This window comes from Podarcis liolepis (assembly GCF_965112155.1).
Source record: "Podarcis liolepis genome assembly, chromosome: 10".
NCBI lineage: Eukaryota > Metazoa > Chordata > Lepidosauria > Squamata > Lacertidae > Podarcis > Podarcis liolepis.
The window spans coordinates 66,154,678-66,171,805 of NC_139562.1; the positions used below are offsets into that span (position 1 = coordinate 66,154,678).

Genomic DNA, 17,128 nt, shown 5'->3' on the forward strand with positions numbered 1-17,128 from the left:
TCTGGAAGTCTTTTTGGCCTAGCAGGCCCATTCTGAGTTTTCAGAAAATGTTGTGGGCTCCACTCACAAAATAGCTGCAGTAGGGATGTGGCCCTGATGCAACATGGGGCATGGCATAGTACAAAATGAGAGAGAAGGCACCAGACAACCTCCATGGAAATTCAGCTGTGTCCTGCTGGTTCTAAATGTGGAGGTCGCACAATATTATCATAGAATTATAGGGTCAACTTCCTGAAAGGCAGGAGTCTCAACTAATGCATCCATTCCTCACCCACCCTGCAACGGTCTGTGGCCATTCCATGCCCACTGAGTGCGCTCAGTCCTTCAACTGTTTTGCGTGCATGAGTTCCCCCTTTTTGGTTTCTGCCAAAGAGAACATGGCTGGCTGGCTGGAGCAGCGATCCTGCCAAGTATACTCCACACTGCCAAATTTTGTTTGACACCCCACTTAATGTAACTGTAGTAACAACCTGAGCTAACTCTTCTGCCTGGCATTTGTGCAGAATAGCACTGGTGGTTATTGTCTTTGCATCCAACCCAATTTTTATATGGATTTTTAAACATAAAACTAGCTTGATTTTGTGTGGGTGGGTGTATGGAGACTCATGATAAGAATTTGCTCTTTACAAACCAGAAGTATACAATGCTGCCCTCCAACGGAAAATACTTATATTGCACATACTGTTACATGACTACAGCCTCTGCTGATTTGCTCAGCTGTGTTATGAGATTGTGAACATATTTTTTAAAAAAATCTGATTGCATCAGCTTTGCTTAATTAGATGTAAACAAGAAATAGCAAAAAAGTTACATGCAAAACATTTATTTCTATTAGAAATAAAATATAATTTTATTATTTTATAGTTTGAACTATTATTCTTTAATAATTGTGAATTCTCAATGTTGCACAGCAAGTATCTTCCGAAACTGAGTGGAGCTTCAAAAGCAGTTTTTGTTGTGGGGCCTCTACTATTTAAAAACGGGGAGGCATTAAAATGGTGTGCTGGATGTGATTAAAGAAGCTCTTCAATTACTTATCCATCTCCTGGAAAAAGTAAAGAGAAGCCAGGCCAGCAGATTCCAGTTAGGCTACAGAAGGCCAAGTCCCCACCCTGTAAGAGCAACAACCTCCTCCTGCAGACCCCTAAAGGAGGGCAGAGCAACCAAGTCTTTTCTCAAGGGCCCAACCAGGCCTGTTTTTAGAACTGTGAGCATTTGCTTCCACCTCGGTTGATTAATATGAGAACCTGGTAACATAAGTTTGCTTGATTTAATCTTCCATTCTCTCCCCTTTTTTTTAGATTGCACTAGTTGGTGGTTGCCAGTTAAATTGATGTGTAAGCTGTTTGGGGAGCCTTTCTGGCTGAAGAGTCCGATATAAATGCTTTGAATGAATGAAGTTTTATAGGCTAGGGTCCAGAGGATTACTTTGCCAGGGTAGTAAACATGGTGCCCCCTACCACCACCGGTTTTGTTGAATTACAGTGCCCATCCTGACCATTGGACCTGTTGTCTGAGGATGATCAGATGTTGCTGAGCTCCAGCTCCAGCAGCTTACCCTCAAAGCCCGAAAGCAGGCATAGGCAAACTCCGGCCCTCCCAAACATCTGGAGGGCCGGAGTTTGCCTATGCCTGCCCAAAAGTTTCAGGGAGATTATCTCCACTTTCCATGCACCAGTAGGACTTCAACCTCCCTCGCCCTATTGAGTGACAGAAACCTATGCCAAACTGCTTAAGAAATCCCCCTTGGCTTCTAGAGATGTTTGCATGCCACAAGGGGAAAATGCTACATTTAGTTTGCATCCCCTTATACACATGGGACTAATTGCATGGTTCTTTGCCTCAGAGACATAGATTTTGATAGAGGCAAACCTCTCTCTTTGAGTTATGCTGCCATAAGATGTGCTTTAATAACATTGCTGCAAACTTCCATTTTCAAGGCCTGCCCAGTAGCTATAAAGATCACCCTTTAAGGATATTTATTTTGTTCTACCGCAGGAATTGTCCATAAAGTAGGATTTTGGAGTAAAAAAGGCCAGTTGCTCAAAATCCAAGCATCCTAATTTTAATGTGGTTTTATCTCTGCGAGGCAGGGCGTTCTGCTCTCAGTGAAATGCAGGAAGTGTCTGTGATACATTAACACCATCTAATGGATGTTAAAGGAAGCAGCAGTAGCTTTGAGAGAGATCCCTTGGCATGGTGCTAAAAGAAAAAGGGGGATATTCACCTTTATTTAGGTGACTAAGAATCCACCACAACAATAAATAAACATCTCCAGTTAATTGATGCAATTTTGAGTAAATAAATGTTCACTAGACACCATCCATGACCATTGGCCTTGCTTGTCCAACAACAACTAGAGGACCATGGGTTCCTATAGGAACTGCTGGAAACTGACTTGAGAGAAGGAAGTTGAATGAAAATTGAATGAAAAATTAGCAGACTGCTGCTTGATACATAAAAGAGGCAGGGCCCTTTCTATTGTTTTACCCTAGCTGTGATTCTTATTCACAACCATAGAGATTTGGTTGGTCCTTTCTCCTTTAAGTTTTAGGTGAGCTTTTATTTTGTTTAACTGGCCGTCTAATGTGGGTTGAAAATTCTGCACCCCTGTTTTTATACTGAGTTGTTTATCCCGCTTCTGGTTTTGACATGCAAAATCAATTTTAGTAATTTGAACTGTTTTATGGTGTGCTAATGTATTTTACGTTTCTTTTTTGTAAGCTATTCTGAGTTTATTTTCTAAAGGGTGGTGCGATATAAACTCATGTGGTATTTTATTGATGTGCTGGTTTTGAACAAAAAGTTCTGAAAGCAATTTGTATGCTAAAAAGGAGACAACATGTTCAGAAAAGTTGTCTCTGGCACAGTGCGATCTAGCTGCACGGCATCATCTTCCTTAACTCTCTTTTATAGATGAAAACAACGAGTCTTGCTTTGCCTTCTGAAATAACTGTTTTATATATTTCAAGGTTGGAAGCTTTATTAGATTGTACAGTTTGCATGCAAAATTCCAAAGTCCGGAAGATGAGCCTGATGTTACATATCTACAATTTCATCTTCATGGTGGTACCACGTACGGCCGTGGGATTACAAGCCTGCCAGAAGGCCACGCTGATGTTGAGGATTTAAAGAAGTAAGTAAATAGAATCAAGATAGGGTTGTGCCATATGCCTAGAATTTCCCGGACATAGCTGGAATACTGCAGTCGGAAGCAGTGTCCAGGCAGAAATCACAAAAGGGTCCCAGGGAATCTGGACGTATGGCAACCCATGTTGCTTTTGACGATTTCCCTACATTGCTCCACAACTTTGGCAACCCTAAGTCAAGACAGCTGTCATTTGGAAGAAGAGTAGGGAATGAGAGGAGAAGTCCTTCATGTTACTAATGGTCAGCCTTTGCTTCCGAGTAATCTGAGTGATGGTTACTTTTAAACTCTATACGCATGTTATTCTAAAGAATCAATATGCATAAGAGTCACTGTTGTGGTATGATCGTGCATAGAATAAAAATCAAGCAGCATTAAGGAACCACAGAAAAATAGCTGTGTTTCAAGGCCCTGTCTTTTAGGGGTATACTATCATTTTACCAGCGCATGCCAGTACTACTTTGTATTTATAAAACTCAAGTCCAGCAGCGCTAACAATCTGGCTGTATTAGCATGTGAATTCAGGGAGTCATTGCAGCATGTTCAAATTCTGTTATTGAACATGGTCCCATCGCAATGGAATGAGAACCGCAAAGTAGATTTCATCTGAGTTAAACAAAATCCCATCTGCAAGGCCATTTATTTGTTTACTTCTGTGTTTTGATTAGTTTCTTCAAAACCTTTTTCATTTTCAGATTCCTGAACTCTGTAGACTTGATGGAAGATGAGTCTTCAGAAAGTCCTTCAGAACCCGAGAATGCTTACTTTACATGTAAATAAACTTGAAAACAACACTCAGCTCTGTCTTCCTTGTTTTATAGTATAGTACTTCCATGTTCTTTTTATGGAGTTGCCTACCGTTTCTTTTAACACAAGACAAAAATATTCAGGAAACCCTAAAAATGTGTGGACGTGAGCTGTGGTCCATCACTGACTTCTTTGATCTCAACAGCTGATTAAAAGTAGCTGAATTACATAAGATAGTTTTGCTTTCTTTGTTTATGTGCAAAATTGTTTTCTCTGTCATCTCGGGTAAGAAAATACATCCTAAGATTATAGAAAGTTTAAGTGACAAGCAGGTGGCAACATTTTGCACCTCATATCAGGATATTTGGGACCACATTACATTTTCTACCAAATGGAATATGCAATCTACGTGTGAAGCATGATTGATCATGTCTAAAAAGATCTGTTTTTTCCATGTTTTAAGATTTTATAATGTTAATGATTTCATTGTACAGTGGTACCTCGGGTTAAGTACTTAATTCGTTCTGGAGGTCCGTACTTAACCTGAAACTGTTCTTAACCTGAAGCACCACTTTAGCTAATGGGGCCTCCTGCTGCTGCTGTGCCGCCGGAGCATGATTTCTCTTCTCATCCTGAAGCAAAGTTCTTAACCTGAAGCACTATTTCTGGGTTAGCGGAGGCTGTAACCTGAAGCGTATGTAACCTGAAGCGTATGTAACCCGAGGTACCACTGTACACTATCATACTTTTTAAGAACCATAGAATTGTACCATTGCAAGAGACTCCAAGCATCATCTAGTCCAATCCTTCAATCCAGGAATAATTTAATGAGTTGGAATTTTAGAAATCCTCTTATAAATAAAAATTAAGTGATAATGCTGTAAGTAGTCAAAGCTCATGGATGCTGTTGCTCAAACATACGGCTTCTTGTCATCTTAAAACAAGATGTTTTGATCTGTGTTGAAATTTGTTGTGGCATATTAATGTCTCTTGCAGTTTACAGGGAGATGTAAGTGGGACAAAATTAATTCCCTCTTTCTTTTCTTTTTCAAAGTAGGATCTTGTTCAGAAGGATGCCAGGAGTTATCCGTTACAGGTAGGGCTCACAGATGCAGTATACCTTTGATCCAAAGAAGTTCTTCTTGCACAGTGCTGTTTCTTGCAAAGTGTTCTCCCCTGAAGCACTCTGTGCTTCACCAAGCCCACTTTTCCAGGTTGTACCCCCTCTAGAATGGCTCAGAGTGTGGCATGGGAAACTGCAGCAGAATAGAAAATCAATAGAACTAACATTCTGCTCAGCTAAGGCATCTTTTGAACTTTGCAAATTTTGATAGGTACTGACCTGATCCACATCTCCCAGTCTAACATGCTGATTGAAACGTAATATCCATCAGATTTACGCTTTCCAAATAACTCAACATTGTCCTCTGCTCAAAACGTCTCACAATACGTTTTCGAAACGCACGTGAAAATATGTTTTAAAATCCGCATTTTGAGATGCGAAAAGTTTTAAACCCTTATTTAGGGTGGATTTAAAAAGCAGCAGATGAGATTGCATATCCAGACGTATGAGTGAAGACATGCACAACTGACATGGATCAGAAATAAATTGGTTTTACCCATCGAAACACTTCATATTTCTGCCTGTTAGGCCATCAGTTGTGCAGACCAAGGGTGTGCCCACTCTTAGTTTGGTAAAGAGCTGGACACAACAGATGTGTGTGTTTTTAATTTCAAAACATGGCTGTCTGTTCACATAAGTGCATATTCAGAATTGTCACATCTAGACCACAGACTGAATCTAGAACTTGCAGCAATTTAATAAAGCTTTGTTTAAATTTACTTCCAAGCTGGTATTTTCCTCTCATTTTATGTTTGTTCACAAGTACAAGCCTTAATAAAAAAATTCCTTCCAGTAGCACCTTAAAGACCAACTAAGTTAGTTCTTGGTATTGGTATACCAAGAACTAACTTAGTTGGTCTTTAAGGTGCTACTGGAAAGAATTTTTTTATTTTGACTGTGGCAGACCAACACGGCTACCTATCTGTAACAAGTACAAGCCTTGATACCTTTGTGTTTTACAGTGCTGAGAGATCACCAGCATTTTGAAGTGACTGCACTGAGTACTATTTTGAACAGCAGGAGTCCTCAGCCGTATCGCATCAGAGCTAAGCTGAGACAATTTGAACCTGAAAAGCTTCATCAGTCTGTTAAACTTCATTGTCCTCAGTGCAATTTGTTGTAAGTGCCATGATACATTTTTCTCTCATGCTGCTTTGGAGATGTTGCTTACATAGTTTCCTAGATTTTTGGATCAGTGGAACTTGGATGTACAGCAATATCAAGGGCTGGTTATCATATCCCTTTGTCATTATATATTCCACCCTAAAAATGTGCTAAAATGCCTGTCTAGATAAAGGAACATGATATTAGCACCTTAAAAATTCACTGCTGTTAAAATATAACGTGCACAGTAGATATTTGTTTATTATTAACAAATGTTTAATTTGCCCTTGCACAAATAGCAAATACAGTCGTACCTCTACTTATGTATCCCTCTGGATATGGAATCTTTGGGTTACGGCCACGGCAAACCCGGAAGTGTATACTTCCAGGTTTCGCCGCTTGCGCAGAAGTGCTCAATCACGCCGTGCACAGAAGCGCGCTTCTATTTACGTTATTTTTGGAGTGTGAACGGACCCCTGGAATGAATTAAGTTTGTATCCAGAGTATCCACTGTATTACTTTTTTTTTTTACTGGGTAAGGTGTTTTTGCTTCATTGCGTGGTGGGTGACATTTATGGTATCAGGCAAATTGACTGACAGACAGGAGAAGCGTGCAAGTATTTCAGTGTGTTCCCTTCCCCCATTTTTTTATTGAGAGACTTCCGTATAGAAGGCAGAGAATGATTCCTCCATCCCTAATATTAGCTTGGCTTCTTAATTACTCTACCCTATTAAGTAGCAGTCTTTGATCTCACTTTTATAACCAAAAGCAAAAGAAGCTGGGGTGATCACTTTGATTCATGTTTAGTCCTAACTTCCTTCTTAATGTGGAATGCTCCAGTACTGAGTAATATAAGGACCTTAAAATTCCAGCAGTGTGCAGAAAGAGGGTTGCAAAGCACGACAAAGCATCAAAACAAAGAACAGATCAGGTTCCAGCGCTTAGTGGTACAAGGCTTTTATTTTACCTCTACATATTTTGGACTTCAATACTCCTTCAGGAACATGAAATGCTTACAAGTTCTTTAAATTTAGAAACACTTTTTTAATGAAAATCTGAACTATTCCTTTACCCACTCTCAGTACCACTATTCACTGCGGAGATGTGGAGAAAATAAAATAAAGTGGAGTCTTAAAGCTTGTTTAAAAGATTGCTTTTAAGCTCAGATTTTCAGAACAAGGCGTTTCTGAGCCTGTTCTCCGCTTTCTTAAAGGACCGCAGCCTGCTCTCGCCAATTACCTTGTGTCCAAACATGCACGCGGAAAAGTCTAGCCAGTGGCGGAGCTTCATGCTCCGACACTGGGGGGCAGAGAACAGGTGGGAGCATGGCTGGCACACATCCCCGGGGGGGGCACTGCGATGGCGTTGCGCTCCCCCTGCCCCCCTCTTCCTTCGCTAGTAAGTCTAGCTATTGTAGGATTTCTGTCAGGGCTGACAGAGCCGCAGCAAGATTCTCCCAGCAGCGGAGTCGGTGCCACTTACCAGGAGGGGCAACTTGGCAAGGTCAGGGCTGTGTTGATGTGCCAGGCAGAGCCAACTCAGCTCTTCAGCCAGTGTGCCCACAAAGCCCTCACTTCATTGCCTCTGAACCCCTTCCAGTAACAGGCAGTGAGTCCCCTGGGGCAAGCTACTCCTGAATTGCACGTTCCGGTAAAATATCTAATATATTCCACAACATCATTTTGAGCAGGCTTCCGTAGTTCGCTTCAGGCTGTAATTATTATTATTTTTCCCAGGCAAGAGGTTCCGGATGGGAGTGAGCTTGATCTAATTTTACAGGAGGCTTCTGCTACATGTCCAAGGCCCGATTTACAAAATACATCCTTCTGCGAATCTGTTGTTTGGGATACTGAAAACCAGGGACAGCGGCGTGTGGTTATTCATTTTGTAAAGCATGATGAACTACTACAAGACCCAGAAGACAGTTTGATTATGATAGAAGGTTAGTTAATACAGCTGTATGTAAGAGATTGGATGGTATGCTACAAAATATCTTAGTCTTAAGTTTAAGAAATACTTAACTATTTTAAAAAGTTTTGATCCTGATAAAAAGTATCTGTCTCTTGCTGTTACCCTCATGAGATTCCACTAAACCAGAAAAACTTCACAAGAGAAAATGTTTGCAGCATACACACACACACACACACACACACACACACACACAAGTTTTCTTTTCAAATTGATTTGTTCACTTAAAAAAAATCTATTTGTGAGCAAACTTCATGCACTATTGAATAGTTGTTAATTGGCAAGCCCCGTATATATAAAGGACTCGTGCATAAAATACATTGCACGAATCATTCCCATGAAGTCTCTTGCCTCTTGCCTCTTGCCTCTTCAAAATCTTACCTTGAATTTTGCCCCCAAATAAATCTGCTTTATTTCTCATAGTTCTGCAAAATACTTAATGGTGTTTGTATATAGGAGTAAAATAGAAAACCGGAAACTAAGCAGGAAATTTAGGTAGCACTTTTTGATGTGAATCTGTGAAATACATTTAAACATGAGAAGAGAAATGGGTAGGACAAGAATAATCTTAGGAGAGAATTGCTATATAGTGAATTGTGAATGAGACACTGAATAATAAATCCAAAGCTTTATTTCTTTTCTTTTCTTTTACAAATGTCTTTGTACAATTTACCTGTGGTTCCATTTTAGTTGGAATTCATATTCTGCCCTCTAAGAAAGTCTTTTACTTCTTCTAGTAGCTGGATAATATACAAGCCCAAAAGCCTTTCCTGTTGCAAACGTACTGTGCTTAATCATCCTCTGGATGTCAGTGTTTTCACAGAGATAAAGCTGTGCTACTGTGAGAAAAGCAGTAGGCAAGCTATGTTTTGTTTTTATTCACGAGCCATACCTCAAGTATTTGGGGCACACGAGTCTCTTAAATGAATGGCATCACCCCAAGAAAAGGAATTACTCAGTTGCCATTCATTTTGTGGGCTTTTGCGAGAGAACCTCCTAGTGGGCTGTGCCCATGTGTTTCTATTGTAGCTTTTCAAATAACAGTTGTTTGTTCCAGGAGCTCTATATTTTTGCGTCAAAAATGCAAGTCACAATGATTGAAACAGATTTGATATTAATTTGTATAATAATTTATGAATTGCCTTCTAAGGTGGTATTCAAAATACAATATAAAACAAAACACGTGAAATCAACAACTCTTACCGGCTTTCTTCACAACTGGACTACGCAAATTGACCTATGCTGGAAGATAGACAGAAGAAGTACCATATTTTTCTGTCTATAAGATGCCCTCATGTATAAGACGCCCTTCCCCTATTTGGGGGGGACTCAGATTTTAAAAGGGGGGTGAATGTGTCCATGTATAAGGCGCCCCCTAATTTTCGACATTAAGGGAAAAACCTAGTCTTATACACAGAAAAATACGGTATGTCTCTCTTGGTTCAGCTGGATTAATTAATTGGTCCTCGGCTGCCGAGTCTTGAATTTTGCAACATACCGTCCACTGGTATCTTCCATGAAATACATTTCATCACGTTTGCCACTTTATGAAATCCTAATGAACCGTATCGGACGTTTGGGTATCTTATATTTTTAAGCTTGCATTTCATGCATGGTGTAGAGCATATTTATTTCAGTTATTTCTATACCGCCTTCAGGATACCAATTGTCCTAAGGTGGCTTACAAGTAATACAACTGTGTTCTACTTCCGCTGTCTGAACACCAGTTGCTGGAAACCGCAGGAAGTTGCTGGAAACTGCTGTTGCACTCGGGTCCTATTTGCGGACTTCCCATAGGCATTTTGCCACCCACTGTGAGAACAGATTCCTGGTTATTCTAATAATAATAATAATAATTTCTAAAAATATATATATTATTTGTACCCCACCCATCTGGCTGGGTTTCCCCAGCCACTCTGGGCGGCTTCCGCAAAGACAAAAAATACACTAAGATGTCACACATTAAAAACTTCCCTGAACAGGGCTGCCTTAAGATGTCTTCTGAATGTCAGAACATCTGGTGGGAGGGCGTTCCACAGGGCGGGTGCCACTACCGAGAAGGCCCTCTGCCTGGTTCCCTGTAACATGGCTTCTCACAGTGAGGGAACCGCCAGAAGGTCCTCGGCGCTGGACCTCAGCGTCCGGGCAGAACAATGGGGGTGGAGACGCTCTTTCAGGTATACTGGGCCGAGGCAATAGAATTGTAGTTTAAGAAGACGATTGTGATTTTTCCCCCAGGATCCTTTCTACAGAGTAGTTGGTGGTAGGAGCCCTGGTGCTGGTAGTGGGGTACAGACCAGCAGGAGCAGGTCCTGGGGTCATCTTAACCTGGCTCCTTCTGGCTCCTGGAATCCTTTGTCCAGCTGGAACAGACTTTCAGGTGGACTTTGCCCACCTGCCTGCTTATTGGCTGGATAGCTCAGTTGGTTAGAGCATGGTGCTGATAAAGCCAAGGTTACAAGTTCAATCCCCGTACGGTGCATATTCCTGCATTGCAGCAGATTAGACTAGATGATCCTTAAGGTCCCTTCCGATTCTAGAATTGTATGATTGTCTGTCTCTCTTGGGATCCAAATATATATGTACACACATTATATGCACAAGGATGGTCAGGGATAAATTTGATAACTTGGCTCACTGCTGTTATTTAACGTGTTATCAGAATATTAAAGTAACCTAAATATAGTTATTTCTGTTTATTTATAGGAGGCACACTGGAGGAAATCTTGAAGCTCTCAAAAAAATTTAAAGGAATTATACCCGTAAGAGCCATGGAAGACGATCTTGAGTTGCTGGATCTTTCAGCTCCATTTCTTTGGCAAGGGAATATACCACACTATGGGTAAATCTAAAACACACACACACACACACCCCAATATTAAATCTGGCTTCTTAACTCCAGTTCTGATGCCAAAACCTTTGATCGGTTGTTAGACCTTTGGAAAATTAGTTACTTTATCTGTCCTCATAGCAGATAATAAAATTGAAGAAGACAGGATGCTAAGTTCCTAGCTGGGTCCAAATTTACACACTGGTATTATTTTTACATCTGTGCTATGGGCAGGGTAGCAATCTTAACTGTGCAAAGTGCACAACTTCTGCCTCCTTTGAATTAGATTGGGAAGTTGTTTCATACACTAGAGTTGTGCATGCGTCACCAATACTCTCAGATGTGCCACGTGCCACTAGATCACTGGGGCAGGACTTAATCCGTGGCAACAAAACCTGCAAAGATGGTAAAGGCCTTTTTATGGAGGCATTTCTAAGCCTCAAAAGGTAATATTGCATTAGTTGTGCCTCATCTGTAATATTGTGTCCACCTCTGGGCAAAACCATTTGAAGAAGAAGTTCAGGATGAGAGTGGAATCCATATGGAAAGCAAGTCCTATGAGGAAACGGTTGTGGGAACTGGATATATTTAACTTCCAGAAGAGAAGACAATGGATGGGCATAATAGCACTGCTCAAATACTTGAAATATATGGAAAGGGCGCCAAGTCTTACTTGCTGCTGCTACCTCAGAGGGTTAGATCTACGTAATGGGTTTCAGTTACAGGAGGGTAGAATTTGGTCAGACATTAGAAACAGTAACAATGGAGCCAATTTCTTGAGGGAAGAAATTCTTCCTTGCTACAAGGGAAGAAGTCAGTGGAACTAATGAAACTGAAATCACGGTCTTAATTCATCTTGGCTTAGACCCAATTATATTGGACAATAACATTCACTTTCTCTACACTAACAACACTTGGTTTATTTTCTGCAGTCATCAAAAGTTTAAAGGTGTCTCTTAAAGCATGCTATACAAGCATTTGCATACTTTTCTTACCTGGAAAAATAGTTTTGTTGCAGCTCTCTTTTTAAGACGTACAAACACCATTTTTATGTTGATGATTTTTATGGCTATAAAAATGTTCTAAGTTCTTTTTTTAACATTGCCAACGTACTAAAGAATAAAATTATTTACTTGTTAGGGCGTGGTTAAATTATTAATTCAGTCGTGTTTTAGCATATTGTACCATACCAGATTTACTACTTATATCATGTGAAGCAGTTTTGTGTCATTAAACAACAAAGAGCAGTGTTTAGAAAATATATGCTTAGCAATGTCTCAATTTGCCTGACATTCTTCAGTTCAACTGACCAAGGAATTTATTTTTGTTGACAGTATCTTATAAAAGGCATTAAAGTTTACTGCTTTTCTAGGCCATATAAAATATCCGTCTATAAAACAGCAGGAAAATGTTCTTCTGACAAGTTTTGAGAAAAGCTAAATATACAGAACAGTTAATGCTATTGTTTTGTTTCAAACATTAGGTGCAAACACTGTTCAAATCCGAAGGCGATAGCAAGCTTGAGTCCCCTTGCTGCACAGAAAGATCCATTGTGGGAGCCCACTACCATAGCACAAGGTTAGATTATGCTACTATCCATATTTTTTATTCAGAAGTCCTGAGTGTAAATAAAACCACCCAGTAATGTCCGAGTAAGGAGAAAAGCTGCATAAATCTGAAGATTAAAAAAATTATTGAGTCCAGGAGAAAGAGAAAGACTTGCAGCTCATTCCAAAATAATGGTTATTTTGAAGATGCTTCTCTCATCATTTGTGCCTTGTTCACATAGGAGAGCAAAGTTATATTAAGTTGAATAAAGAGTCTCTGACATTAATCTCAAATTAGATTGACTTAGGGTACTCAAAGCAGCACATTAGGCGGTGCTCAAAGCCTGCTCCCCTTTGTGAACAGGCCTCTTGTTGTTGTTTAAATAAGGGCATCATTGAGATGTAATAAATGGCTGAGTTGGTAGAGCATGAGACTCTTAATTAGGGTCCTATGTTTGAGCCCTACATTGGGTAAGAGATTCCTGCCTTTCAGAGGGTTGGACCAGACGATATGATCCTCATGGTCCCTTCCAACTCTACAATTCTACGCCTGCAAGAGGCAATTTGAGTTTAGCGTACGGAGCTTTCCTGGAAAAGAGCAGGAACGTCCCTAGCTGAATCTCAATCTGATATGTATTAGTCTGACACCTGATGCATAGGAAATAAAATAGGTAGCTTTTAAGTTCTACAGAGCCCAGTGCTATTATTATACGCACGCTTCCAAAAAAGATCCTGCAGAATAATTTGATCTGAATTAAGTAATAGGGCTTTTCTGTTAGCCCCGTAGCAGAGTGCAATGGTGTGTAAGCATTATTATTATTATTTTGTAAGGGACTTCCAGGAATGATTAGGTTCCAAACACAGCATTTCGTGCTGCGGTCCCTGTGCATAGAGCTGCGCCCCCATGGAAGTGTTATGTGAATTCCCGAATTTCTGGAAGTAAAATAAAGCATGATTAGCTTCATCACAAGCAATAAATGCAGGGGAAGCTGATTTTGATAGTTGATTTATGTAATTATTCACAAATTATCACAAGTTCCATTTAGGGTGGCTTTTGTTCTCGAGAAATGACCTTGATGCTGATTTATGTAAATAAGAACAAATGCTGGTTTCTCTGTTGCATAGCAGTCAACTTTCAAAAGATCTGCATTTGAGCAGGCAAGAGGAGCTCAATTGCTCTGTCTTGCTCCATGCCTGCACTATATTCACTCGTATGAGTCTTGTCCTAGCAGAAGACATAATGGCGAAACACAACCAACAGCTTTCTGCTCTCCCGCCCCACTGTAATCTACCTAAGCAACAACAGTGACAAAAATGAAACCAGAATTGTGTGTTAAAACACTAACATGGAACCAGAAAACTTAATTCAGTGGCTGTTCATATCTTCATTGGACTCTGTATTTAAGCTATACAGAATAAATTGGTGGGTTATTTTAATGGGATACGTAGCAGAGCAGTTCTCTGCAGGGGACCATTCTTCTACCAAAGAATCAGTAGCGCTTTCCCTTTCAGATTTCCTTAGGAATGGAACTGGGCAGAACAAAATGAATCCACAATGACACTTCCAAGATGTCTACTGGCTATTGGGAAATAGCTTATAAAGCCTACATGAAATTAAAATTTTCACTGGATGCAATTGTGTATGTAAATGCTATTGTGCATCTTCCACAGCAGTGTTACTATCTTACGAAGGTGCAGTATAGATAGCTTGTGTGCACATGACTGCGCAATTCACTTCAATAGAGGGAGCAGTTTAGTTGGGAGCTGTTCATTCACACTGGAATCCTCTGCAGCAGAAATAAATCAGTGGATGACAGTGGTGTTTAAGTTGTCTGTATCTCACCGATAATATATTTTTAGCTTTTTATTCCTCTCTTGTATTGAGTAATCTCTAAACACAACTACTTATTTTCCTCCTGCTTAGCTTTAGGACTTGTGCCCCTTGAATATGTCTTTGTGATGAAGTTTATGCTGGACGATGGAACAGGAACCCTGAATGTGTATCTCATGGATTGCGTAAGAGACCAAACCATTGTACTCTGAAAATGTTCAGTTTGAATATAAGTGTGTGCTTGCATATGGCTGTTCTCTCAAGCGACATGGAGAGAGGGCAGAGTTGCAGTAGAAGCAGTAAGAACTATGATCTAGTTTTAAAATGCTTTAGTTAAGCTCATGTGAAATTGAATGAAAATAGCCCCTTTCAAACCTTGATTTTTAGATTAAATACAGCAGCAGCAACAGACGTATCAGGCCCAACATTGAGAGGGCCTGACCCCAACGCTAAATACTGGACACAAGCAATTGAGCAATTGTTCTTCTTGACACTGGAAGACTACTAACTTTTCTTTCCCACGATTTGAAACATTTTGGAGCATATGTCATTTTAGTTCCCCCCAGTGTCTCTCTCTGGTGCTATGACATGCCACCATTCTGGAACTACAGTGCGACACACACTGTACTTGATTCCTTATGTATCCTTCTCTCATCCCCCTTTCTCTTTCTCTTAGTTTCTCTCTCCTCCCTTCCTTTCCAGTTGAAGGAAAGGGCTAGAAAGAGTTCCTTAAAGAAGTACTTGGGGAAGCTGCCATGGGATACAGTCGTGGCCTTTAAAAGACTTGGATGGCTTTAAAAGAGAAATTAGACAAATTCATGTGGGAAAGGGCTATTGATGGCTACTAGCCATGGTTTCTGTGTTCTGCCTCCATGGTCACAGGCAGTATAGCCTTCTGAATATCAGCTGCTAGAAGCCACAGGAGAAGTAAACCTACAAGCATTTGGTTGGCTACGATGAGAACAGGATGTTGGGCTAGATAGGTCTATTGCATGATCCAGCAGACTCTTCTTGTGTTAATTTAAAATTCTCAGGGGGGGGGGGAGGAATAATAATTTGTGGCCCCTTTCTACTTGGGGACAGTTTGCCCATCACTGGTTAGAATCTAAGAGGGACGCGGGTGGCGCTGTGGGTTAAACCATAGAGCCTAGGACTTGCCAGTCAGAAGGCTGGCGTTTCGAATCCCCACGGCGGGGTGAGCTCCCGTTGCTCGGTCCCTGCTCCTGCCAACCTAGCAGTTCGAAAGCACGAAGTGCAAGTAGATAAATAGGTACCGCTCTGGCGGGAAGGTAAACGGCGTTTCTGTGCGCTGCTCTGGTTTGCCAGAAGCGGCTTAGTCATGCTGGCCACATGACCCGGAAGCTGTATGCCGGCTCCCTCAGCCAATAAAGCGAGATAAGCGCCGCAACCCCAGAGTCATTCGCAACTGGACCTAATGGTCAGGGGTCCCTTAACCTTTACCTAGTTAGAATTTAAGCAAAGCCAAATCAGAAACAAGATGAAAAAATGTTCTTGTTCTATAAAAAAATGATAGAATGGCAGTCAACCCCCTCACAGAGGAATGTGGGAAGCATGTAAAAACATGTCAGTCTGACATGCTTGAACAAAAATGCAAAAGTAAGGTTATTACATATAGATGGACATGAAAATTATAGGGGGAAATGTTTTCATTTCTCTTTAACTTACCAGTTCTTTATATGCTGAAGTGTTGCAGCAAGGTACAGCAGTATAACTTCTGAAAATATGTAGAATCTGAATTCTTCAATTACATAGAAGCTATAAAGCAGAGATAATGTGATTACATCTACTCATACCAAATATTACTAATTGGCACCTGCAATTTCTGTTATTTTTAACTAAGTGATGATACACGGGTTTATAGTGTAGTAGATGAGACTACAGAGTATTCTGTGAGTTAACGGCATATTGGTGGTAGAAATTGCTCAACATACACTTGAGACATACATTCATGTTTTATTAAGATCTAGCCTGTACAAATGTGGTAGATTATTTCTATTTTAGCTATGAATTTTAATAAAGCTAAGGCTGGCATGAATTCCTTTGAGAGGGTGAATTTAGATTCACTTATGAATTGGATTAAAGTGAAGATGTTTTTTGTTATACCAGAATGTTAAAAACAGATTTAGATATTAGACTGCTTATGTGAATAAACAATGCTACTCCCTTCTGTTTTTCATTATTTGCATTGTGTTAAAAACATGAAGTGTGAAACATGTTTTTGTTACATGTAATTTTCATTTCTTTGCCAAATATCTATTGACTAATTTAATTATATCTGCATCATTTTTCCTGTTCTCCAGAAAGATTTCTTCCAAATTCCAGCTTCTGAAGTCCTGACCAATAATATTTTTCAAGAGAACATAGAAAGGATCATGAACAAACTTTGCCCTTCAGGCACAAATCTAGGTGAGATACTTATCATAAATTTGGAAGCATGATTAAAATCTACATAAGTTTATCTTTTTAATTTTTACACTCTGTAGGAAAGAGAATTAAATTACATCTTTTCCTGCTGTACCACAAAACTACACTGGTTTGTAGCTCTGTTCTTTTTAAAGATATAGATGTATAATTTCTCCATTGGCTGCAATAGTCCAAACAGAGAATTTGGTACAAAGGATAACTATTCTGTACAGCATGGTACGTTTAAACTGTATCCTTAAAAAGCAACCTGGCATTTTAGCAGCACTGAAAGGTGTCTTCAAATGAAGTCACAGATGGTATACTTCAGTGGCCCTTCTGTTCTCTTATATATGCTGAAACCTCATGAAACTATCTATAAAGCCTTAAGGACCTCTGTACATTTGC

The 17,128-nt window shown here is 40.1% G+C and overlaps 1 protein-coding gene across 3 annotated transcripts in view; it reads left to right on the forward strand.

Moving 5' to 3' along the window:
- The window catches only part of POT1 (protection of telomeres 1), a 62,518-nt gene that overhangs the window by 42,367 nt on the left and 3,023 nt on the right, over window positions 1-17,128 (forward strand). For all 3 annotated transcript variants that reach the window (XM_083463496.1, XM_083463497.1, XM_083463498.1), the window contains 9 exons: window positions 2,973-3,136; window positions 3,844-3,920; window positions 4,950-4,991; window positions 5,981-6,137; window positions 7,860-8,065; window positions 10,798-10,933; window positions 12,405-12,499; window positions 14,393-14,484; window positions 16,621-16,726. In XM_083463496.1, coding sequence (XP_083319622.1) covers window positions 2,973-3,136; window positions 3,844-3,920; window positions 4,950-4,991; window positions 5,981-6,137; window positions 7,860-8,065; window positions 10,798-10,933; window positions 12,405-12,499; window positions 14,393-14,484; window positions 16,621-16,726 — 1,075 coding nt within the window. The remainder of the gene's footprint in view (window positions 1-2,972; window positions 3,137-3,843; window positions 3,921-4,949; window positions 4,992-5,980; window positions 6,138-7,859; window positions 8,066-10,797; window positions 10,934-12,404; window positions 12,500-14,392; window positions 14,485-16,620; window positions 16,727-17,128) is intronic.